Here is a 20,183-nt window from a genome sequence, read left to right on the forward strand (position 1 = left end):
GGGAGTCAGACCCCCACTGATCAGATATTGATGACCTATCTTGAGGATAGGCCATTAGTATAGTACTCCCGGGAAACCCCCAAATGCCTCTCGTTTGCAAGCATTTTGTCTTCATGCCCTGGAGACTACTCCCATATAAATGCCAGGTGTAGACCCCTGGCATTTATACGGAATGTTTTGTCAAAAATGCATTAAAATTCATGCATAGCCTGAGACACACAAAAGATCATACCTGCCATTTATGCCTGTAAATGTCTACTTGCGCACATCTTCACAAAATCATTATACCATCATCAAACTCATGAATGTCTATCATCAAGATAGTAGTAAACATGAAGTCATCAAGTGAGTGGACTAGGCCTCCCTCCTACACCAAACAAAACAATAGCTGATCTTAGGGAGACCATCTACAGAAAACACTGTGGAGCCTCATTTAGGAGTCTCGACACAGCAATCCAAAGTGCAAATCTCCCTGGGAAACAGTAATATGCAAAATAGCTGTGGAGCCCCAGTTATGGGTCTTCAACACAGTGAAAGCCAGATATCCCTCAAAGGAAGGAAAACCTCCTACACCAACAACCAGGAAGTCAAACTGTTCTCGACTCCCTGACGAATAAGTGCTGCTCCACAAATGGAGCTTTCCTGGTATCGTTTGAAAGCTAAGATTGTTTTTAACCCTTTTCCTGACCCATGATGTAATAGTATGTAATGGTAAGTAAGTTAATCCCTTGGACTAGCATACCATTACATTTTGTTACAGACACACAAGATGTGCCCACTCTTTTCACCAGTGGGTGCTCGTTGTAACTAAGAGCCAACATCCTGCTGTAACAACCTAAAGTGGAGATCACTCTAATTCTGGTCATTTAATTCCTTAAAGGGGTTATCCAATAGTATAAATCCCCCCCCCCCCACACACACACACAATGCCCAGGCCCCTCCTATAGACGATACTTACAATTCCCATAGATAACCAAGATGGTCCGTTGCTGCTTCAGCAACGGTAATAATGTAATGAGTATATTGGTGCACCTATTACAAATATAAGTTAAAAAAAAGGCAATGATGGCCTGCATAGCTAGAACCCCACACATGTAAATAGTGGTAATAAATGGAACTAGAACCTCAATGAGCACAAGTTAAATGAAAATCAGCCAAACATCAAAAAGTGATAATGGAACTCACCTGTGAGGTGTGTCTCACCAGGATGATGCCAGCCCCAACACACGTTTTGGACGAAGGCTCACCAAAATGCGCATTGGGGCTCGTTATAAAGGGTAGATAAAAGTCACTTGATATCATATATGTGCATATATTTTAGTATAGGACATGAACACAACGTTGTTGATATGAGAAGTAATGATTGGACTATTTATAGCAATTGTATCAATGTTCATTATAATTAATGAGTAGCAGTAATAAAAGAGATAAAAAGTCCTATATAGATAACCCATTGTTATTTTACTGCTGCTGTAATCTGCTAGTGAAATACTAGACTAGTAGAATTAGGATAACAGTGACAGCTCTAATTTTCTCTCGATAGCACTAGATAAAGATGTCTACAGAAGAGCATTGCACATATCGGCATAATAGTCTAACTGAGTCACTCAACCACTTTCCTTCTCTGGTTCGCATGAATGAGAAAGTCAAGTGTAGTCCAAACAAAGATGTTAGAGAGCCAGGACAGGAAGTAGAATACCGGTACATGAAGTGACTTAAAAAAATGATATCCAGAAAATCAGCCACTTATATTTTTTTTTTATAAATAAAAATGATGTCTCAAAGAGCTCATTTGCAACTTGTTCATGATTCGATGTTTATATAGTAATACCTAATGTCCTATCATCTTGTACTGCCCTTTGCTGTCAAACAAGATGGCTGCCAGCCTCAGTCCCAGTATGAAGTAAAGCTTAGCAAAAGGTCATGTTCCATTATTCTCATACGTCTCTAATTTCAAATTGTGCTTTGGGAAAAGCATAGACATATAAAATGAGTCCACCGAACAGTGCACGCTTATTTATGTGATCTCATCACAGAGGTGACATGTTCTTATATCAGGCCTATTTGGGTTTCTGCAATGTGCTCTTTGCCATACATGGTAAATACTGGATTTCAGAGCCTTGTGAGTCTGGCACGGCTTTTCCCTGTACAGCTGGACTGAATCCTGTTCCTGCCATCAAGTTTGCTAACACGTAGCCTTGCAGACTGATCATCTGGTAAATTGCTATAGCTGAAACCTGCTGTAAAAGCAACTGAACAGGGTTCTATATCAGAATCAGGTTAGTGTATCCTATCAGCTTATTTACAGGATATCTTTAACATGTACATGGAGAAATGTGTTTGATCTCATCTAAACCAGTAGACCATAAAAATCATCACAATGGCCATACTCAATAACAACAACCAAAAAAATGTAGACACCCTCCTGATTATTCAGGTGTTTCAGCCATACCCTTTGCAACCAGGTGAATAAAATAAAGTCCACTTCCATGCAATATCCATTGACAAACATTAGTAGCAGTATTGTTCTAGGCCAGTGATTTTAAATGCATAGGATGCCACAACAAGCGCAGTCACTAAGAGTTAGACCATGCAATCTCAAAGAGCGGTTCTGCCAAGAACTGAAGCATGTTTTGCGTACAAATCCCCAATCCTCCTTTGTGCTACTCAATGGAGAGATTCAAGTTGCCTCTTGAAGTGACGTTACCACAAGATCTGTGTATCTGGCCTTCATGAAATGGGTTTCCATGGTGGAACAGCTGCATGCAAGCCTAACATTGCCACGCACAATGCCAAGTATCAGTTGGAGTGGTGTAGAACGTCATCACTGGACTGAAGCAGCGGAATTATGTTCTCTGCAGTGATGAATCACATTTAGCTACCTGCCAGCCTGATGGAGAAATTTGGGTTTGGTGGATGTCTGAAGAATGCTACCTACCAGAATGGCATAGAGTGTACTGTGAAATTTGGTGGAGGGGGATAATGTTATGGGATTGTTTTTAAGGGTTTAGCTTAGGCTCCCTATTTTCAGTGAAGAATGCCGTTAATTCTACAGAATACAAAGACATTTTGGACAGTTGACTATTTTATGTTTCCAATGTTATGGCAATATTTTGGGGAAGGCCTTACATGCTTCAGTATGACTGTGTTCCTATGCAAAAATCATACATGTATAGCTTGGTGAGTTTTGTGTGCAGGAACTGGAATGGCCTGAACAGAGCCCTGACCTCAACAGCAACACATTTGAGTTGAAATGAACCCTAAATTATAAACCAAACCTTGTTATGGACCTTGCCTAAGCTGCTGTTAATATCCTTACGGGGACATGTTTTACAGCAGCTATGTGGCCTGTAGGCGCCTGTAGACTAGAGATGACTCATGACTTCTATGGGAACATGTTCTACACATGCTATGTGGCCTGGGAAGAGGTCACTGTGCAGGAAGGAGAGCGATTTGTGACCATCCTCTATTGTAAATGGTGGATCTTGTGTTATCTGTATATAGGTGTTACCACCAATCCTGACTGTAATGATAATAAAATGACTACTGAAAATTGACCTCTACAGAAGTTGGAGTTTGTTATGATGTCCAGTGGACAGAGTGAAAACTACAAGATTTAATATAGATAATGACATTAAAAAAATACAAAAATTCTTTAAAAAGTGTTTAATGTAAAATCTTGATTTAAACTGTAGGTCATTTTCTGGTTGTACTTTATAAAGGTAGAGTCATTATTCATTTTAATTTAAAGCAGTAATTTGAAGACTTAAAAGTGAATATAACGCTTTTAATTCCAGGCTGGCTTCTCGCTGTTTGCAGTGTAGTGAACAGTCAGCTATCCCTCTGCTTTTTTGCTGTGCATCCCTGTATTGGCATTTAGCACAGCTGTATGACTCCTGGTTGTGTTATATTCTTATTGATATTAATATTATTTTTCAGGCATTGGGCTGCTTATTATACAAACTTTGCTTTTTCACCCTTCCATTTGGAGAAAGTCAAGTTGCTATCTGTGATGGGAGTTTCACCATACCAGACAGTTCTCGATACAACCACAAGTTGCATTGTTTGATTAGTAAGTGTCTTTTCTTGTTCGTGATTTTATCCTGTGCAGTGGGTTATGTGGACTAAGAAAGTAAAATCCTGATGAAGTTAGCAGATAGCTGGAACATATAAATAAACGAGCGACTGGCTTGATCCCAAACTAAGGAGCTTTATAGGTGAGCCCTATAAAACCCTAAGAGCTTTCCCTGACTGCTATGCACATGCAAGGGTCTGTATGGTAGACGATTGCATGCCCGCGTACCTAGTACTGTGTGACACCTGAAAACCCTATAATAGTGAGGGGACACGACCACCGGCTCCCTGCATTTAATACGGACGGGGTCAGGGTCACCTAGAATCAAGCCAGCAAGGAAACACAATAAAGTAAAAGACTTATCTGTACAAACAGCAGAAGCAGCCTCCAGAAGTGAACACCTCATCCAGGAAGTAGTATAAACCGCAAAGTGAGGCAGTATGGGAGGGATTATAAAGGAAGACGATTAGTCGAAATAAGTGACACCTGGCAGAAGGAATGGAGATGAGAAAGTGAAACCAAAACAAAGAACATCATACTAGAGGTAGAGAAAAACGTCTACCAGATCTTCTCACAGAACTGGCGGTGACAAATCCTCACTTTTTTAGCCAATTTCACTCTCTGTGATTACTTTGTAGTTTGCACTTCTTTTTTTAAAAACCAGAATCACACATGCAGGGTATTGTGCAGTTTTTTCTGGCCACAGCAAAGGAAGGAAAAGTATGAGGGAAAGATGTATACTTCTTTCTATTGACTTTGGCTATAAAAATTGCATCAAAAACTACTCAACACAACGTTTTTTGTCCGAAGGAATCCCGGCATATTTTGCCAGGTAGTGGTCGGATGTTCACCGGATCCCATTAGTCAGTGGGGCTGGTGGGCGTTGAAGTAACAACCGGCTATCGAGAGCTATGGTGGGCTGTTCCCTGCTGGAGCAGTTTGCCGGAGAGCTCTTAATGCAAATGTGAAAGAGGCCTAAAGAGAGGAAAAGGATAATGATGTTCTGTAAATATATAAACTGTATGATATGTAAAAGAAAAATAATTGAAGACTTGAAATGGACACTGAAATGTGTGGAATTAAAACTTTCCGTAGTATGGGTATTGAGCCCCCAAAATAAGCTGATTACAGGGTATATTTCTGCTGGGGCCTATCTTGACCAGCTCCTCTGCAGCAGAAATGAAGCGCTGCACAGTGGCCATTGAAACCAAGTACTATCTATCTCTGCATGGATCTGCTGGCTACAACAGAGAGAAATTCTCTTTGTAGCTTCTCTACGCTGAAAAAGGTCCAATATGTCAGATGCGATTGTTTTTTGAAGCTCCTAAGTCACCTTCGTCTCAGTAGTAATGTTTCGGACATAAAGCGTCCTTTGATGCACCAACTGCGGTCCCGAGACACTTGCCTTAACAGCTTGATAAACAATCCCTTATTTCTTAAATGTTGCTGCTCTGAGATTTGTGATCTTAGAGCCTCAATAAATGATCACACCATTGCATCACTAGAATCAAGTGCTGCCCAACCTTCTTGTTTCCTGTACCATTGGGTACCATTGGGGATGTGCCCCTACTCCTATTACACTAATACCTGAAGTGATACTTTAATCAAATATAATTGATTCCAACTCACACTCCCCCAATTCATGATATAAAGTATGTCTTTTTTACACCAATTCAATCTATTGAATGGTATTCATTTATATATTAAAGGTATACATCGAGAGTACACCTGTGCGGTATGCAATGGCATACGTAAGCCATCCAGTTAATAGAAAGTTATGCCGATGCATACTACCCAGACAGTGGCCAAATGAATACTCTTTTGGGCTCCATTGAGGTCAAAAGTGGAAGTAATGAGTGAATTGGTTTGTCTTACCAACCAGAGTTCAACACCTGGGAGAGGGTGTCCCTGCACCTGAAGAAACGGCCCCTGCCGCTAGATTAACAGGGCCAGACATTTTGGACAGCCCTGACAATTTAATGCCTATGGTGTAAGCGCAGGGCCTCTGCTTCCGTAGCAGCAGCAATTCATTGGCCTCTTCTAAAAAGTGTAGCAGTAAATGCACAATTGCTGCTCCAGTAGCGGAAGCAGAGCTTTTACACTTGCGCTGTTACTCGGGGCAGCTGCAGAGGCGCAAGATTATGAACGCAGGCCAAGATGTCCAGCATTGTCAATCAAGCGGCAGGATGAGCTTCTTCAGGTACAGGGACAGCCCCACACAGGTGTAGAGCTCTAGTCAAATTGATTTATATGAATTGATCTTGATCAGAAGCTTTCCTGGCACATACACTGAGCGCATTCACCTGAATTCAGTGAGAACATAAAATCAGAAGGGGTCCGGTTGTCATAAAACAATTCATAATGCATCCTTAGGCCTTTCGTTTAAATAATCATATTCCAGTATTGAAGTAAAGGTGGCCATATACAGTTTAGTAATGTTGGCTGAACCCACTGACCATCTAATGAGTATGGAGGGCTTCCCTATTCTCTCTCTATGGCAGATGTCTGGGGAGATAAGTATTCAGCAGTTGGACTTCATCTGCCCGATCCTTTTGTTCTTGTGAGATAAACTGCTGCCAGAGGAGTCTTGAAACCACTTTCTCTGTGTTCCAGACACACTGTCGGGCAAGCTGAGCAGGCATGTGTTGAGGGGGGTCGGGAAAGATAACTAATGTGCATGTCTGGCCTAAAGGTGAGTTTAGACTGCACGATGTAGCAGCCAATTGTCTTGAAGGAAACGTCTCTTCCCAACAGTCGGCTGCTCATTCAGTGAAGGAGACCGAATGACCACCTCCACAGTATGAGGACGAGGGATCTCAACAGTCCTACAGAATACACAATCATTGTTTCTGGTCATCAGTATCTATTCTGTTTGAGAAGGCATCGGCGCTTCTGTTAGTGGTACGGACTTTTCTCGCTTCCCTAGGCCTGTGACATCACGTTCATTGGTCACGTGGCCTAGGTACAGTGCTATCCCATTCAAGTTTATGGGGTTGGACTGAGATACCAAGCACAGTTGCTATACAATGTACGGCGCTGAGCTTGGTGAGCTGTGAGAAGGCTGCGGTGCTTACTGGAGTGCCATGCCTTCACAAACAGCTGATCGGTGGAGGTCCTGGATGTCGGACCCCCACCGATCGGATACTGATGACCTTTCCTGAGGATAGGTCATCACAAAGAGTAAGAAAACCCCTTTAACTCTTTATTAACCTTGACTTTGTTTTGCAGGGTACATGCTTGAACCTGATCAGGAACGAAGACCAGACATCTATCAAGTTTCCTATTTTGCCTTCACATTAGCCAAGAGAGAATGTCCAGTACCTAACGTATATGTGAGTTTATTTTAACACGATTTACAAAACTCACATTAAGATTTCTATTCTTTCTCAAAACATTTCATGGGAGAAACTCTCTTACAAGCTGTTATTTTGGCTGCTAGAAATATTTATATATTTATATTTATATTTTTTCTCAGCTCAAGAGGAATTTAGCAATGCACCCCTGGTAGGGAAGTATTTACAATCAAGGTGCAGCAAGCTCCTAATCGTGTCCCACCATCATGAGGTGGCTTCATAGGGTTAAAGGGATACAGAAGGCGCAAGAATGAAAAATTATAAATAGTAATTTGAAAAAAAATGAAGAAATCCTAGCCTACAGATTGTGGCACAGGTTTTTACTGCAGTTTCACTATGGATTTTACCCTGCTACGTTTAAAAGGGGTGAAATCCAGGGTAAAAATCACCATAAAGAATTGGTGTGTTGTGGATTTTAAATATGTGCCGCATTTCTGCAGAGTGTGGATGAAACTTGTTACTTAATTGTGACTCCTTCCAGCAGCTGAGTAGTACTTTAAGTGTTGTCAGGGGACAGAAGAAGTTGGTTGCTTACACTGATCTACCTACACAACCAAATGTCTAGACAGTGTCTAAGGTAGTCTTGTTGTCTGCCAATTAAGCCTCATCACGTCTGACCAGAATTTTCTTTTAATCCAAGACTGCAGCTAAACACAATAAATATACACTTTTTTTGCAAATTGTTTTGCAGAATTCCACAATCCCTCAAGTTCTTCCAGAACCACTAACAGCAAGTGAGGCTGCCTCTAAAAAGTCTCAGATTAAAACTAGGTAAGGTTTTTTTGAAGATTGAATATGGCTCTCCAACATTTAGTTCAAAATGAGTCATTTACAATTGTTTGTTTGGGACAATAAAGGTGGCCATACAGTTTTGATAGCTATCGGACAAACAATCATTCTGCCAACATGCATGCCTACTCCCATGGACTCTTGTCTAGGCTGTGCATGCAGGTGTTTTCAAAAGAAACAGGGGAGAAAGCCATTGTCAGGCACCTCTGGTGGTGTCCTACTGCCCTTGAGAACAAAATAATTTAGACATGTTGAATTCCTTGTCTGATCCTTCTTTCACCTGACACCTGCAGATCATGGGAGAGTTGAGACACCCTCATACACACTCAATGGTAGGCCGGTGCCATTGAAATGAGTCAATTGCCCTCCAATCCCCCACCAGTCTCTGTATCCTTTCCTCCAGTGATGACTTTTTGACACAGTTGGGTGACTGTTGCAGTCAGTCAGTCGACTGCTGAGGTCGCTGCTGTGGCCGGTGATTGACTGCAGTGGTCACATGTTCATATTGTAACATCATCACTGGAGACCAGATTCCAGAGACCAAGCAGTGACCTCAGAAGCAACAGGAAATTGATAAGGTATGACATTTTAAAGGGGTGGTCTCATTTAAAAAATTGATCCCTTATCCTTAGAATAGGGAATAAGTATCAGATGAGGTAAAGAAGGGGGTGTTTCGACTGCTGGAGCCCCCACTGATCCCGAGCACAGGGGCCTATATTCCCCTATTTGAATGGAGCAGCAGACACACATCCACCACTCCATTCAACTCTATGGTGCTACCGCTCGGCTATCTCTCTCAGCCCCATCAAGTTGAATTTCAAGTGGGGAAACATCAGTCTATGTATTCATGATTAGCGGACACCCACCAATCAGACACGTATCCCCTAAGTTGCTGTAATGGGACAAGCCCTTTAAAGGGGTTCTCTGGGCTTTTAATATTGATGACCTATCCTCAGGATAGGTCATCAATATCAGATTGGCGGGGTGCTGGCACCCCCGCTGATTAGCTGTATGAAGGGAAGGCACACGTAGTGTGCACTTGCCGTCTCCCTTCTCTCTTCCCCCTCGCTGCTGCTAAGTCTAAGAGAGAAGGGAGACGGCATGCGCGCAGTGCTTGCGCCTTCTCTTCATACAGCTGATCGGCGGGGGTGCCAGGTATCAGACACCCTCCGATCTGATATTGATGACCTATCCTGAGGATAGGTCAATATTAAAAGGCCGGAGAGCCCCTTTAAGCTTTTGGTGAAAAAAAGGTTCAGGAGGCTGGACATCCCCTTTAAGGTTGTAGTTTTACTACATATCAGACATAATTGTCTTTGATTACAGTATTTACCCAACTTGACTGGTAGTCTCACTGAATGTAGCAGTGGATAGTATTAGACTATCTTTTGTTTGTCACTTCTGTATAGCTTTCATTCTCTCACATTTTTGGATGATATTTAAAAACTAATTTTTTATAACTAACAATTTAGAACATGATTGTAGCTTGAAAGATGAGATATCTGGGTGTTTGATCAAGTCGATTTTTCCTACATCCCTTCCAAGAGCATCATGTATGACTTTACATAGCATAAACTCCATTTGTTATCCTAGTTATAGTTTTTTTTTTATATATATAATAGGTACGTATCTGCCTATATTATGTGTTTTATCAACCCAGAATACCACAGTTGCCATCATTGTTCCCCTGCAAATGTTTATTTTGTTGGCACTGAGCAGCCATAGAACATATATATGCATATACTTAGCTTTATCATAACCTCGCTTTTCTGATGTTCTGCTTCTTAAATAGACAAATAAATAATAATAATTTAATAGATCTGCTTAATTCATATAATTCCAGTCTCTGAAAACAAGGCATTTCAGGTATATCAAAGGTGGAACAACAACACCACCTTGTGGTAGGAAATAAGCATGTTTTTTTATTCATAAAGCTTTTGTTTGCTGCACATAATAGTTACTCCAATCCTTCACATGAATTTTGATTATGCATATGGCAGTACTGACCTGGGCTGGACGCTACAACACATTTATCTTCATTTATGCCAGTTTTCTGGCTCAAATGAGCCAAAACATCTATGGCTTCTCTGTTTTGGGGCGCCGTAACTGCTGGAAGATGCACTTAATTTATGATGAGACCTGCGCCTCATCATAAGTTAAGCGCATCCTCCTGCAGCACAGGCGATATCCAAACCATTGCAAAAAGGTAAATCTTTCCTACTACCGGTATGTCCTCCCAGTATTGCCCTATCCTCCATCTTTCCACATGATACTGTGACAGCCCAGTCTGACTCATGGTGGTACTCAAGTCTACACAGTGTACGCTGATAAAACCTCAGGCCATATATGTACATATTTGCTGCACAAAGTATGCTAAAGGAGGATATAAGTATATGTGTTATAGTTGTGACAATGAAATAAAGAAAAATCTGTAACTTCTGATATTGTATTTTCTGGATGATATAGAAATGATAAATTCATTCAGTTCTCAGTAATTAAAGAACAGGGTTACTTACCTATATTTCAGTTCTCAGTAACTAAAAAACAGGGTTACTTACCTATACAGTTATGTTCAAAATAATAGCAGTCAGACATCACTAACCTGATCAGTCACTGTTTTTGGTAGAAATGATATTTCTACATGGCAAATAATTTACTAGCCGGTGTAGTAGAGTAAAAGAAATCCAACAGACCCAACAGTCATGACATGCATGCTGCTGATTCTGTGTAATTGAATCACTAATTGAAAGGGGCATGTTCAAAATAATAGCAGTGTGGAGTGAGGTCATTCATTCTTTGATAAACAGGTGGCAATTATTGCCATTATTTAAGGAAGGAAGGCAGCAAATGTTGTACATGCTGGTTACAGTGCATTTCTCTCTGAAATTCAGAGGACAATGGGTCGTTCCAGACTTTGTTCAGCGTACCTTGATTAAAAAGTTGGTTGGAGAGGGGAAAACATATAAAGAAGTGCAGAAAATGATAGTCTGCTCAGCTAAAATGATCGCAAATGCTTTAAAATGGCAACCAAAACCTGAAAGACGTGGAAGAAAGCGAAAAACTACCATTCGAATGAATAGAAGAATAGCCAAAATGGCAAGGACTCAGCCAACAATCAGCTCCAGGAAGATCAAAGAAGGTCTAAAGTTACCTGTGAGTACTGCTACAATTAGAAGACACCTATGTGAAGCCAAGCTATCTGCAAGAAGCCCCCACAAAGTCCCACTGTTGAAAAAAAGACATGTGCTGAAGAGGTTACAATTTGCCAAAGAGCACATTGACTTGCCTAAAGAGACATTTTGTGGACTGATGAAAGTAAGATTGTTCTTTTTGAGTCTAGTGGCCGGAGACAGTTTGTCAGATGACCCCCAAACACTGAATTCAAGCCACAGTACACTGTGAAGACAGTGAAGCATGGTGGCACAAACATCATGATATGGGGAGGTTTCTCATACTAAGGTGTTGGGGCCTATTTATCACATACCAGGGATCATGGATCAGTTTGAATACATCAGAATACTTGAAGAGGTCATGCTGCCTTATGCTGAAGAGGAAATGCCCTTGAAATGGGTGTTCCAACAAGACAACGACCCCAAACATACCAGTAAACGTGCAACATCTTGGTTCCAGACCAACAAGATTGATGTTATGGAGTGGCCAGCCCAATCCCCGGATCTTAATCCAATAGAAAACTTGTGGGGTGACATCAAAAATGCAGTTTCTGAGGCAAAACCAAGAAATAGAGAAGAACTGTGGAATGTAGTCCAATATTCCTGGGCTGGAATACCTGTTCACAGGTGCCAGAAGTTGGTTGACTCCATGCAACACAGATGTACAGCAGTTCTCAGAAACACTGGTTATAAAACTAAATATTAGTTAAGTGATTCAAAGGAAAGCAAAATCTTCAAACATTTTTCAGTTTATATAGTGAATGTTTCAGTTTGTAGAGAAGAATACAAACACTGCTATTTTTTTGAACAGTCTAATATTCACTTTTCTTAAAAAAAAAATTTGAGGAACAACACAAATTTTATATATTTTTCTTCATGTTTTGATTTGGAATAGAATGTGCAGTGCTCCCAATGCATTTGTGTGTATGGAAATAAAAGCTATCAGAAGGATTTTGAGCTTTATTCACTTTTTTAAACACACTGCTTTATTTTGAACACAACAGTATTTCTGTTCTCATTAATTAAAGAACAGGGTTACTTACCTACCGTATTTTTCGCCCCATAAGACACACTTTTTCTCCCCCCAAAATGGGGGGAAAATGCCCCTGCGTCTTATGGGGCGAATGCTGGCAGTTTTACATCGCAAGCTGCGATGTACGAGCGAGCGGGGACTCGGGGAGGGATTGGGAGGAGGAGCTGGGGGCCGGCAATAGCGGCGGGGCGGTGCAGTCAGTGTACTATAGCCCTGCCGCTCCGGTATACTAATATAAGATGTCTTATTCAATTAATAGTTATTAAACATGCCCCCCACTCCTAATATTACCGTACATCCTAACAGCTTCTGTAGAATGCAGGCAGGCAGGCCGGGCGGGCGGCAGCGTAACTCCCTGATGTTACATGCCTGCGCCGCCTACTTTATGAATGAAGCAGGCGGCGCAGGCAAGTGACATCAGTGAGTGACGCGCCGGCCGCCCGCCCTGCCTGCCTGCATTGTACTGAAGCGGTTAGGATGTAAGGTACTATTAGGAGTGAGGGGGCATGTTTAATAACTATTAATTGAATAAGACATCTTATATTTGTATACTGGGGGGGGGGGGGGATCTGTGGATGACATTTTTATGGGGGACATCTGTGGATGGCACAGTTATGGGCTGGGGGGGGTCTGTGGATGGCACAGTTATGGGCTGGGGGGGTCTGTGGATGGCACTGTTATGGGCTGGGGGGGGTCTGTGGATGGCACATATATAACAGTGCCACCCACAGATCCCCCCTCTAACAGTGCCATCCACAGATCCCCCCCTGTAACAGTGCCAGCCACAGATCCCCTGTAACAGTGCAAGCCACAGATCCCCCCGTAACAGTGTCCGTCACAGATCCCCCCCATAACAGTGTCCGTCATCCACAGATCCCCCCCATAACAGTGTCCGTCATCCACAGATCCCCCCCATAACAGTGTCCGTCATCCACAGATCCCCCCATAACAGTGTCCGTCATCCACAGATCCCCCATAACAGTGTCCGTCATCCACAGATCCTCCCATAACAGTGTCCGTCATCCACAGATCCCCCCCATAACAGTGTCCGTCATCCAGAGATCCCATCATAACAGTGTCCGTCATCCACAGATCCCATCATAACAGTGTCCGTCATCCACAGATCCCATCATAACAGTGTCCGTCATCCACAGTTCCCCCCATAACAGTGTCCGTCATCCACAGATCCCCAGTAATAGTGCCATCCACAGACCACTATTAGTTCCAAACCCAAATATAAAATATATATTTTTTTATTTTCCTTCCCAAAAACTTAGGTGCGTCTTATGGGCCGGTGCGTCTTATAGGGCGAAAAATACGGTATATTTCAGTTCTCAGTAATTAAAGAACACGGGTACTTACCTATATTTCACTTCACAGTAATTAAAGAACAGGGTTACTTACCTATATTTCAGTTCACATTAAAGAATAGGGTTACAGTACTTACCTATATTTCAGTTCTCAGTAATTAAAGAACAGGGTTACTTACCTATATTTCAGTTCACAGTAATTAATAAAAGAATAGGGTTACAGTACTTACCTATATTTCACTTCACAGTGATTAAAGAACAGGGTTACTTACCTATTTTTCAGTTCTCAGTAATTAAAGAACAGGGTTACTTACCTATATTTCAGTTCTCAGTAATTAAAGAACAGGGTTACTTACCTATATTTCACTTCACAGTAATTAAAGAACAGGGTTACTTACCGTACCTATATTTCAGTTCACATTAATTAAAGAATAGGGTTACAGTACTTACCTATATTTCACTTCACAGTGATTAAAGAACAGGGTTACTTACCTATTTTTCAGTTCTCAGTAATTAAAGAACAGGGTTACTTACCTATATTTCAGTTCTCAGTAATTAAAGAACAGGGTTACTTACCTATATTTCACTTCACAGTAATTAAAGAACAGGGTTACTTACCGTACCTATATTTCAGTTCACATTAATTAAAGAATAGGGTTACAGTACTTACCTATATTTCACTTCACAGTGATTAAAGAACAGGGTTACTTACCTATTTTTCAGTTCTCAGTAATTAAAGAACAGGGTTATTTACCTATATTTCAGTTCACAGTAATTAAAGAACAGGGTTACTTACCGTACCTATATTTCAGTTCACATTAATTAAAGAATAGGGTTACAGTACTTACCTATTTTTCAGTTCTCAGTAATTAAAGAACAGGGTTACTTACCTATATTTCAGTTCACAGTAATTAAAGAACAGGGTTACTTACCTATATTTCAGTTCTTAGTAATTAAAGAACAGGGTTACTTACCTATATTTCAGTTCTTAGTAATTAAAGAACAGGGTTACTGACCTATATTTCAGTTCTTGGTAATTAAAGAACAGGGTTACTTACCTATATTTCCGTTCTTAGTAATTAAAGAACAGGGTTACTTACCTATATTTCAGTTCTCAGTCATTAAAGAACAGGATTACTTACCTATTTTTCAGTTCTCAGTAATTAAAGAACAGGGTTACTTATCTATATTTCAGTTCACAGTAATTAATAAAATAATAGGGTTACAGTACTTACCTATATTTCAGTTCTTAGTAATTAAAGAACAGGGTTACTTACCTATATTTCAATTCTCAGTAATTAAAGAATAGGGTTACTTACCTATATTTTAGAACTTATTTCCTGGAAAGAATCTCACAGGGCTAAAATTTAAACAGGCTGGACACATCCTATAAAACATTTTATTGCTGCCCATATCATAAAGCAATAAAGAGTAGAAACTCCAAAATTCAATTAGATCACCCACAAAGCCAAAAGGAATCATAAACTACTAACAAGTAAACAAATTATTCAATTTTTTTTATCAAATCCTCAGAAAGTATGTGAGAACTGATTCCAAATAGGATAAAACGATGGGGTATATGTAATGAATCCAATTCATAAATCTGGTCCTATGATATTCATTAAATTAGGCTTTGAATTTCTCAACATTTGCCCTAACCACTCAGCAAGTGAGCAGTCCATATTACTGGTCAGCTTCTAAAGAAGCATATCACAACCATGTTCTTAATATGACTATGCGCATTAGGTAGATCCCCAATGCGCGGTTGCTTCTTCAAGGGGTGAATATAACATGTTTGCTAAATTGCTTTCTTGAAAATATCCCAAATAGAGGGTGTTGCAGGTGGTAAAAACCTCAGATTGCTGGTGGTACACTGCCAGGTCAGGAAGATCAGAATATCCTCAGCGTTCCCTTGATGAAAGAATATTTTTACATTTCTATTGTAACAGTCATATTTTGTTTCATCTTACAGAATAACAGATTCACTTGGGCCCACAGAAACATCCATTGCGCCAAGACAGAGACCTAAGGCATTTTCCAGTACAGCCCAGACAAAGGTGCTCAATATTCAAAATACTGCAACCCCTGTTAAGATGCCAGCACAGAGTGCTCAAAGTCAGCAGATCCACAATGGTATGGGAATTTACCCGGAGATGATATACCAGTAGAATGTAAAATTATAATTGTGTTAGGACGTCATTACTTCTATGGGACGAGATGGACATTGACACTGATTAACACATATTTGTCATATCCTGTTTCAGCAGCTACAGATACAACTCCACGGCCTGGCAATGGGCCTAGCACACTGTTGAGTCAGGAAAGTAGCCAGCAGTCCTTCCAGCAGCACAGAGTTTTACAGCAACTTCAACCTGGAGACTGGAGGTTACAGCAGCTACATCAATTGCAGCAGCAGCAACTGCTCCAGGACACCTACATAAAGCAGGTCAGTATATTAATTGTGGTGCCAAAATGGTTTCCTCATTTGTGAAGATGAAGTTCTAAGGTCTTTAAAGAGAACATATTTTCTCCTCACCTGACATGTCAGTTTTAGTAACTACTTGCATTATCCATGTAAGAACAATTCTGGAGAAAATATGAATGAATTGCAGTAAGTTTGCAGTGAAGGTCCCGATAGGTTTCCAGTTGTGTTCCTGCACAGTCTGACACTATCCAGTCAGTGCTGCCGTGTTCTTGTAAATGGGAGGGTGGGTAGAGGGTTCGGAAGAGGTCGAGAAGAAGGTGTCGACTGATTAATGTTCCTTCACAGATATGTTAGTCAAGTGCATTTACTGCAATTCTATGACATTCATTTACTATCTGAAACTGTATGAGTGGTTAATAGATTTGGGTAAATTGGTCGTAAAATCAAATCCCTGCTGTTGTCCTACCTAAGTATCAGGAGAATTTAGGCGATCATTTACAGCAGCCTGTATTCTGCGTGTGGCTTACATGTGGTGGATGCCCAGCTCCCAAGAGAATAGTTTGTAGACTCAAAGCTCGGATCCTTAGGTGTGTCCACACCCTGGAGAAACTTGGAAGAAAAGGAGGTGGATCCAGCGAGTAAAATCATATCTTCTTTATTAAAAACTGTTGACATTAAAAGACGCACTTCATAGTCTGGTCTGATACGTTTCAACTGTAACAACGTTCTTACTCATAGACATGTCTATGATTAAGACTGTTGTTATGGTTGAAACTAGGCCTGCAGTAAACGATTATTTTAGTAATCGAGTATTCTATCGATTATTTTTTACGATTCATCGAGTAATCTAATAAGAAAAAATTTATTAATAGACTGTTTTCCTTTATAAAAACTCATCAGACCCCCTGCCATCAGTCCCCAACACCCTTCGTTCCCCCCTGTGCGATCAGCCCAAGTGCATCAGTTCCCTCAGTGCCATCAGCTCCACTATCCCCCCAGTGCCATCAGCTCCACTATCCCCCCAGTGCCATCAGCTCCGTTCCCCCAGTGCCTTCAGCTCTCCTCCACCCCAGTGCCTTCAGCTCCACTCCCCCAGTGCCATCAGCCCCTCCATTTCATCTATTGCCATGTCTCCCACTCCCCAAGTGCCATCAGATCAGCCCCTCCATGTCCCCCAGTGCCATTAGATCAGCCCCTCCATGTTCCCCAGTTCCATCAGATCAGCCCCTCCATATCCCCCAGTGCCATCAGATCAGCCCCTCCATGTCCCCTAGTGCCATCAGATCAGCCCCTCCATGTCCCCCAGTGCCATCAGATCAGCACCTCCATGTTCCTTACTCCTCCAGTATCATCAAATCAGCCCCTCCATGTCCCCCAGTGCCATCAGATCAGCCCCTCCATGTCCCCCACTCGCCCAGTGCCATTAGATCAGCCCCTCCATGTACCCCACTCCCATCTGCCCCTCCATGCCATCCATTGCCGGCTGTCCCCCTTCAGTGCCATGACCCCAGCGCCAGTGAAATAGAATACTTACATTTCCTGTAGGGGCGCCGCTCCACAGCTATTTCCCCTTCTCCGCGCGCTGCACTGGATTCTGACGTCACTATTACCGGATGATGTGTCAGGATCCAGTGCAGCGCGGTACAGGCCGGCGGGTGACCACAGAGCGGTAAGTAATAGCAAGCGCTTCATTCCCGTTCCATGGTCACATGATACAAATGAATCCTCACAAAAAAATTGCATTGATGATTTTTTTTTGTGTCGAATTACTCAATTCAATCGAGTAATCATTTCAGCCCTGGTTGAAACGCATCAGACCAGACCATGAAGTGCATTTTTTTATGACATCAGTTGTCAGTAAAGAAGATATGATTTTACTTGTTGGATCCACAGGCACAGCAGGCAAAGGACTGTCTGACCGGGTAGATTTGGAATTGTGACTTCAGTATCTTCTCTTATTAGATCCCTTCTGATAAAGGGATTCTGATAAGGAGTGTATTGTGGAATTCCTGTCTAGGTATGTAAATGAAACCTGAAGAACAGGATTCTGCATACAGTGCTTTGCTTTAGAAGTGGCAGTGCTCAGGATACATTTCTATTATATTAGTACTTGCATGAATAATAATTAGAACCTGGGATGTTCCCAAGAGCTATGTAGACCGTGTAGTAGAAGTGTCAATTCTTAGGTTAAATCTGATTTATCCATTATAGGGAACCTGTCACCGGGATTTTGTGTATAGAGCTGAGGATATGGGCTGCTAGATGGCCGCTAGCACATCCGCAATACCCAGTCCCCATAGCTCTGTGTGCTTTTATTGTGTAAAAAAACAATTTGATACATATGCAAATTAAACTGAGATGAGTCCTGTCCCTGAGATGAGTCAAGGACAGGACTCATCTCAGGTTAATTTGCATATGTATGAAATCAGTTTTTTTTACACAATAAAAGCACACAGAGTTATGGGGACTGGGCATTGCGGATGTGCTAGCGGCCATCTAGCAGCCCATATCCTCAGCTCTATACACAAAATCCCGGTGACAGGTTCACTTTAAAGAAGGTCACTCTGATCCATAGGACCCATTACTACATATGGATGTTATAGAAGGGGCCTTGCTATATGAGCTAGAACCAAGAGCTGCTTGGGGGACCCAAGCCTTCCATGTATGTGTCGCCACCATGTAATGAAACATGGCGGTTTAGATGCCTGGCCACAATTTCCTTCCACCAAAACCAGTTATTGGTCAAGGTGCTAGTAGGAACTCCAATTTGAAAGGGGTTGCCTCTGATAAAACAGATAAGCCTCCAAGTTTATGAGGGTCTTATAGTCTAAACTGGCCAAAAATAGGCATCTTAATAAAGGCGTTAGGTCATAAAAAACATTTAACCCCTTACTGCTCTATAACATACTATTTCAAGGAAGCAGATCCATTCCTACTCTGTGCTAGTATGTTATGGCAATGGTGCAGGTTCAGGAGCTGGGACTGCACCATTGCTTGCAGGTGCTGGCTGTATTATACAGCAGGTACCCGACTCTCATTGCCAGGATATTGGAGTCCAGGCAGTTCAACCCCCCAGGTGCTGTGGTCAGTAGTGGCAGCAGCATCTGAGCAGTTAGAGGGAAGAAGTACTCGGCATGGCTACTGTGGGCCTTCTGAAGGTCTCTGCCTCTGAAACTTTCTGCCTCCACCAAGATGCAGTACCTTACCTGTCAGAATAACTATGCACTACAATACATGAATATTACAGTGCATGATACAAGACATCAAATTATCACAGGTTCCGCTAATTAGACAAAAAAGTGTAAAAAGAGTTCAATAAATCTTTAAAAAGATATTTTGAAAAGATAAAAAAATTCAAATGATACACTTTTCCCATTTCCTCACATAAAACAGCCCGATCTAATAAATATTATTTAATCTGCACAGTGAACAATCAATATATAAAGCTGAGTGTATGTCCGCTAAAGGAATCTGCACCGTCGCATTTACAATCACGAAATTTGGCACACAGGTACATCAGGTGTCCGGGAAGATTTTAGAACGAGTCTCAGCTCTCTAGCACGTACCGTTCCTGAGATATTCCCCCAAAAATGCAAATATGGCACCATCACATGACCCTTATCAGCAAATAGAAGTTTGCAGGTCCTTAGTCTCCACATACACACAGTTTTACACCAGGTTTTCATAACAAACCAACCATTTTTCTTCACTGCTGCAGGTTAGCTTTAAACGGGCAGGGCGCTGTGGATGACACTGTTAAGGGAGCGGAGTGCTGTGGAAGTCACAGTTAAGGGGGCAGGTAGGGTGACCATTCAGGCCACCCTCAAAAGACGGACTTAAAAACTCCACCCCAGGTCCTGCTACGCCACGCCCCCGATCCGGTTAGCCCACGTCCCCCCCACTCCGCAGCCGACGGGGATTCAAAAAATGAGGGTAAAAATCAACTTCTGAATAAAAACGTTGTGCCAGTGGCTCAACCTCAGCTGCAACACGGTAAAGGTGCTTTCTCCAGCAGACACACTCTATTG

The 20,183-nt window shown here is 41.7% G+C and overlaps 1 protein-coding gene and 1 long non-coding RNA gene across 3 annotated transcripts in view; one reads left to right on the plus strand and one right to left on the minus strand.

The window, feature by feature from the left end:
* The window catches only part of BMP2K (BMP2 inducible kinase), a 277,829-nt gene that overhangs the window by 193,687 nt on the left and 63,959 nt on the right, over window positions 1–20,183 (plus strand). Inside the window, exons 7-11 of the mRNA XM_040417921.1 lie at window positions 3,940–4,072; window positions 7,304–7,407; window positions 8,120–8,199; window positions 15,703–15,863; window positions 15,995–16,176. Of these exons, the coding sequence (XP_040273855.1) occupies window positions 3,940–4,072; window positions 7,304–7,407; window positions 8,120–8,199; window positions 15,703–15,863; window positions 15,995–16,176 (660 nt within the window). The remainder of the gene's footprint in view (window positions 1–3,939; window positions 4,073–7,303; window positions 7,408–8,119; window positions 8,200–15,702; window positions 15,864–15,994; window positions 16,177–20,183) is intronic.
* LOC120989672 lies at window positions 10,204–14,719 on the minus strand. Of its 2 annotated transcripts, XR_005776294.1 has the most exons (4): window positions 13,961–14,719; window positions 13,868–13,909; window positions 13,783–13,824; window positions 10,204–10,775 (listed from the first exon to the last, which is right to left on the minus strand). It is a non-coding gene; the product is annotated as an uncharacterized LOC120989672 (long non-coding RNA). The 2 variants fall into 2 exon arrangements; XR_005776293.1 differs by having other exon boundaries at window positions 13,868–14,719.

Source organism: Bufo bufo, chromosome 2, assembly GCF_905171765.1.
Source record: "Bufo bufo chromosome 2, aBufBuf1.1, whole genome shotgun sequence".
Lineage (NCBI taxonomy): Eukaryota > Metazoa > Chordata > Amphibia > Anura > Bufonidae > Bufo > Bufo bufo.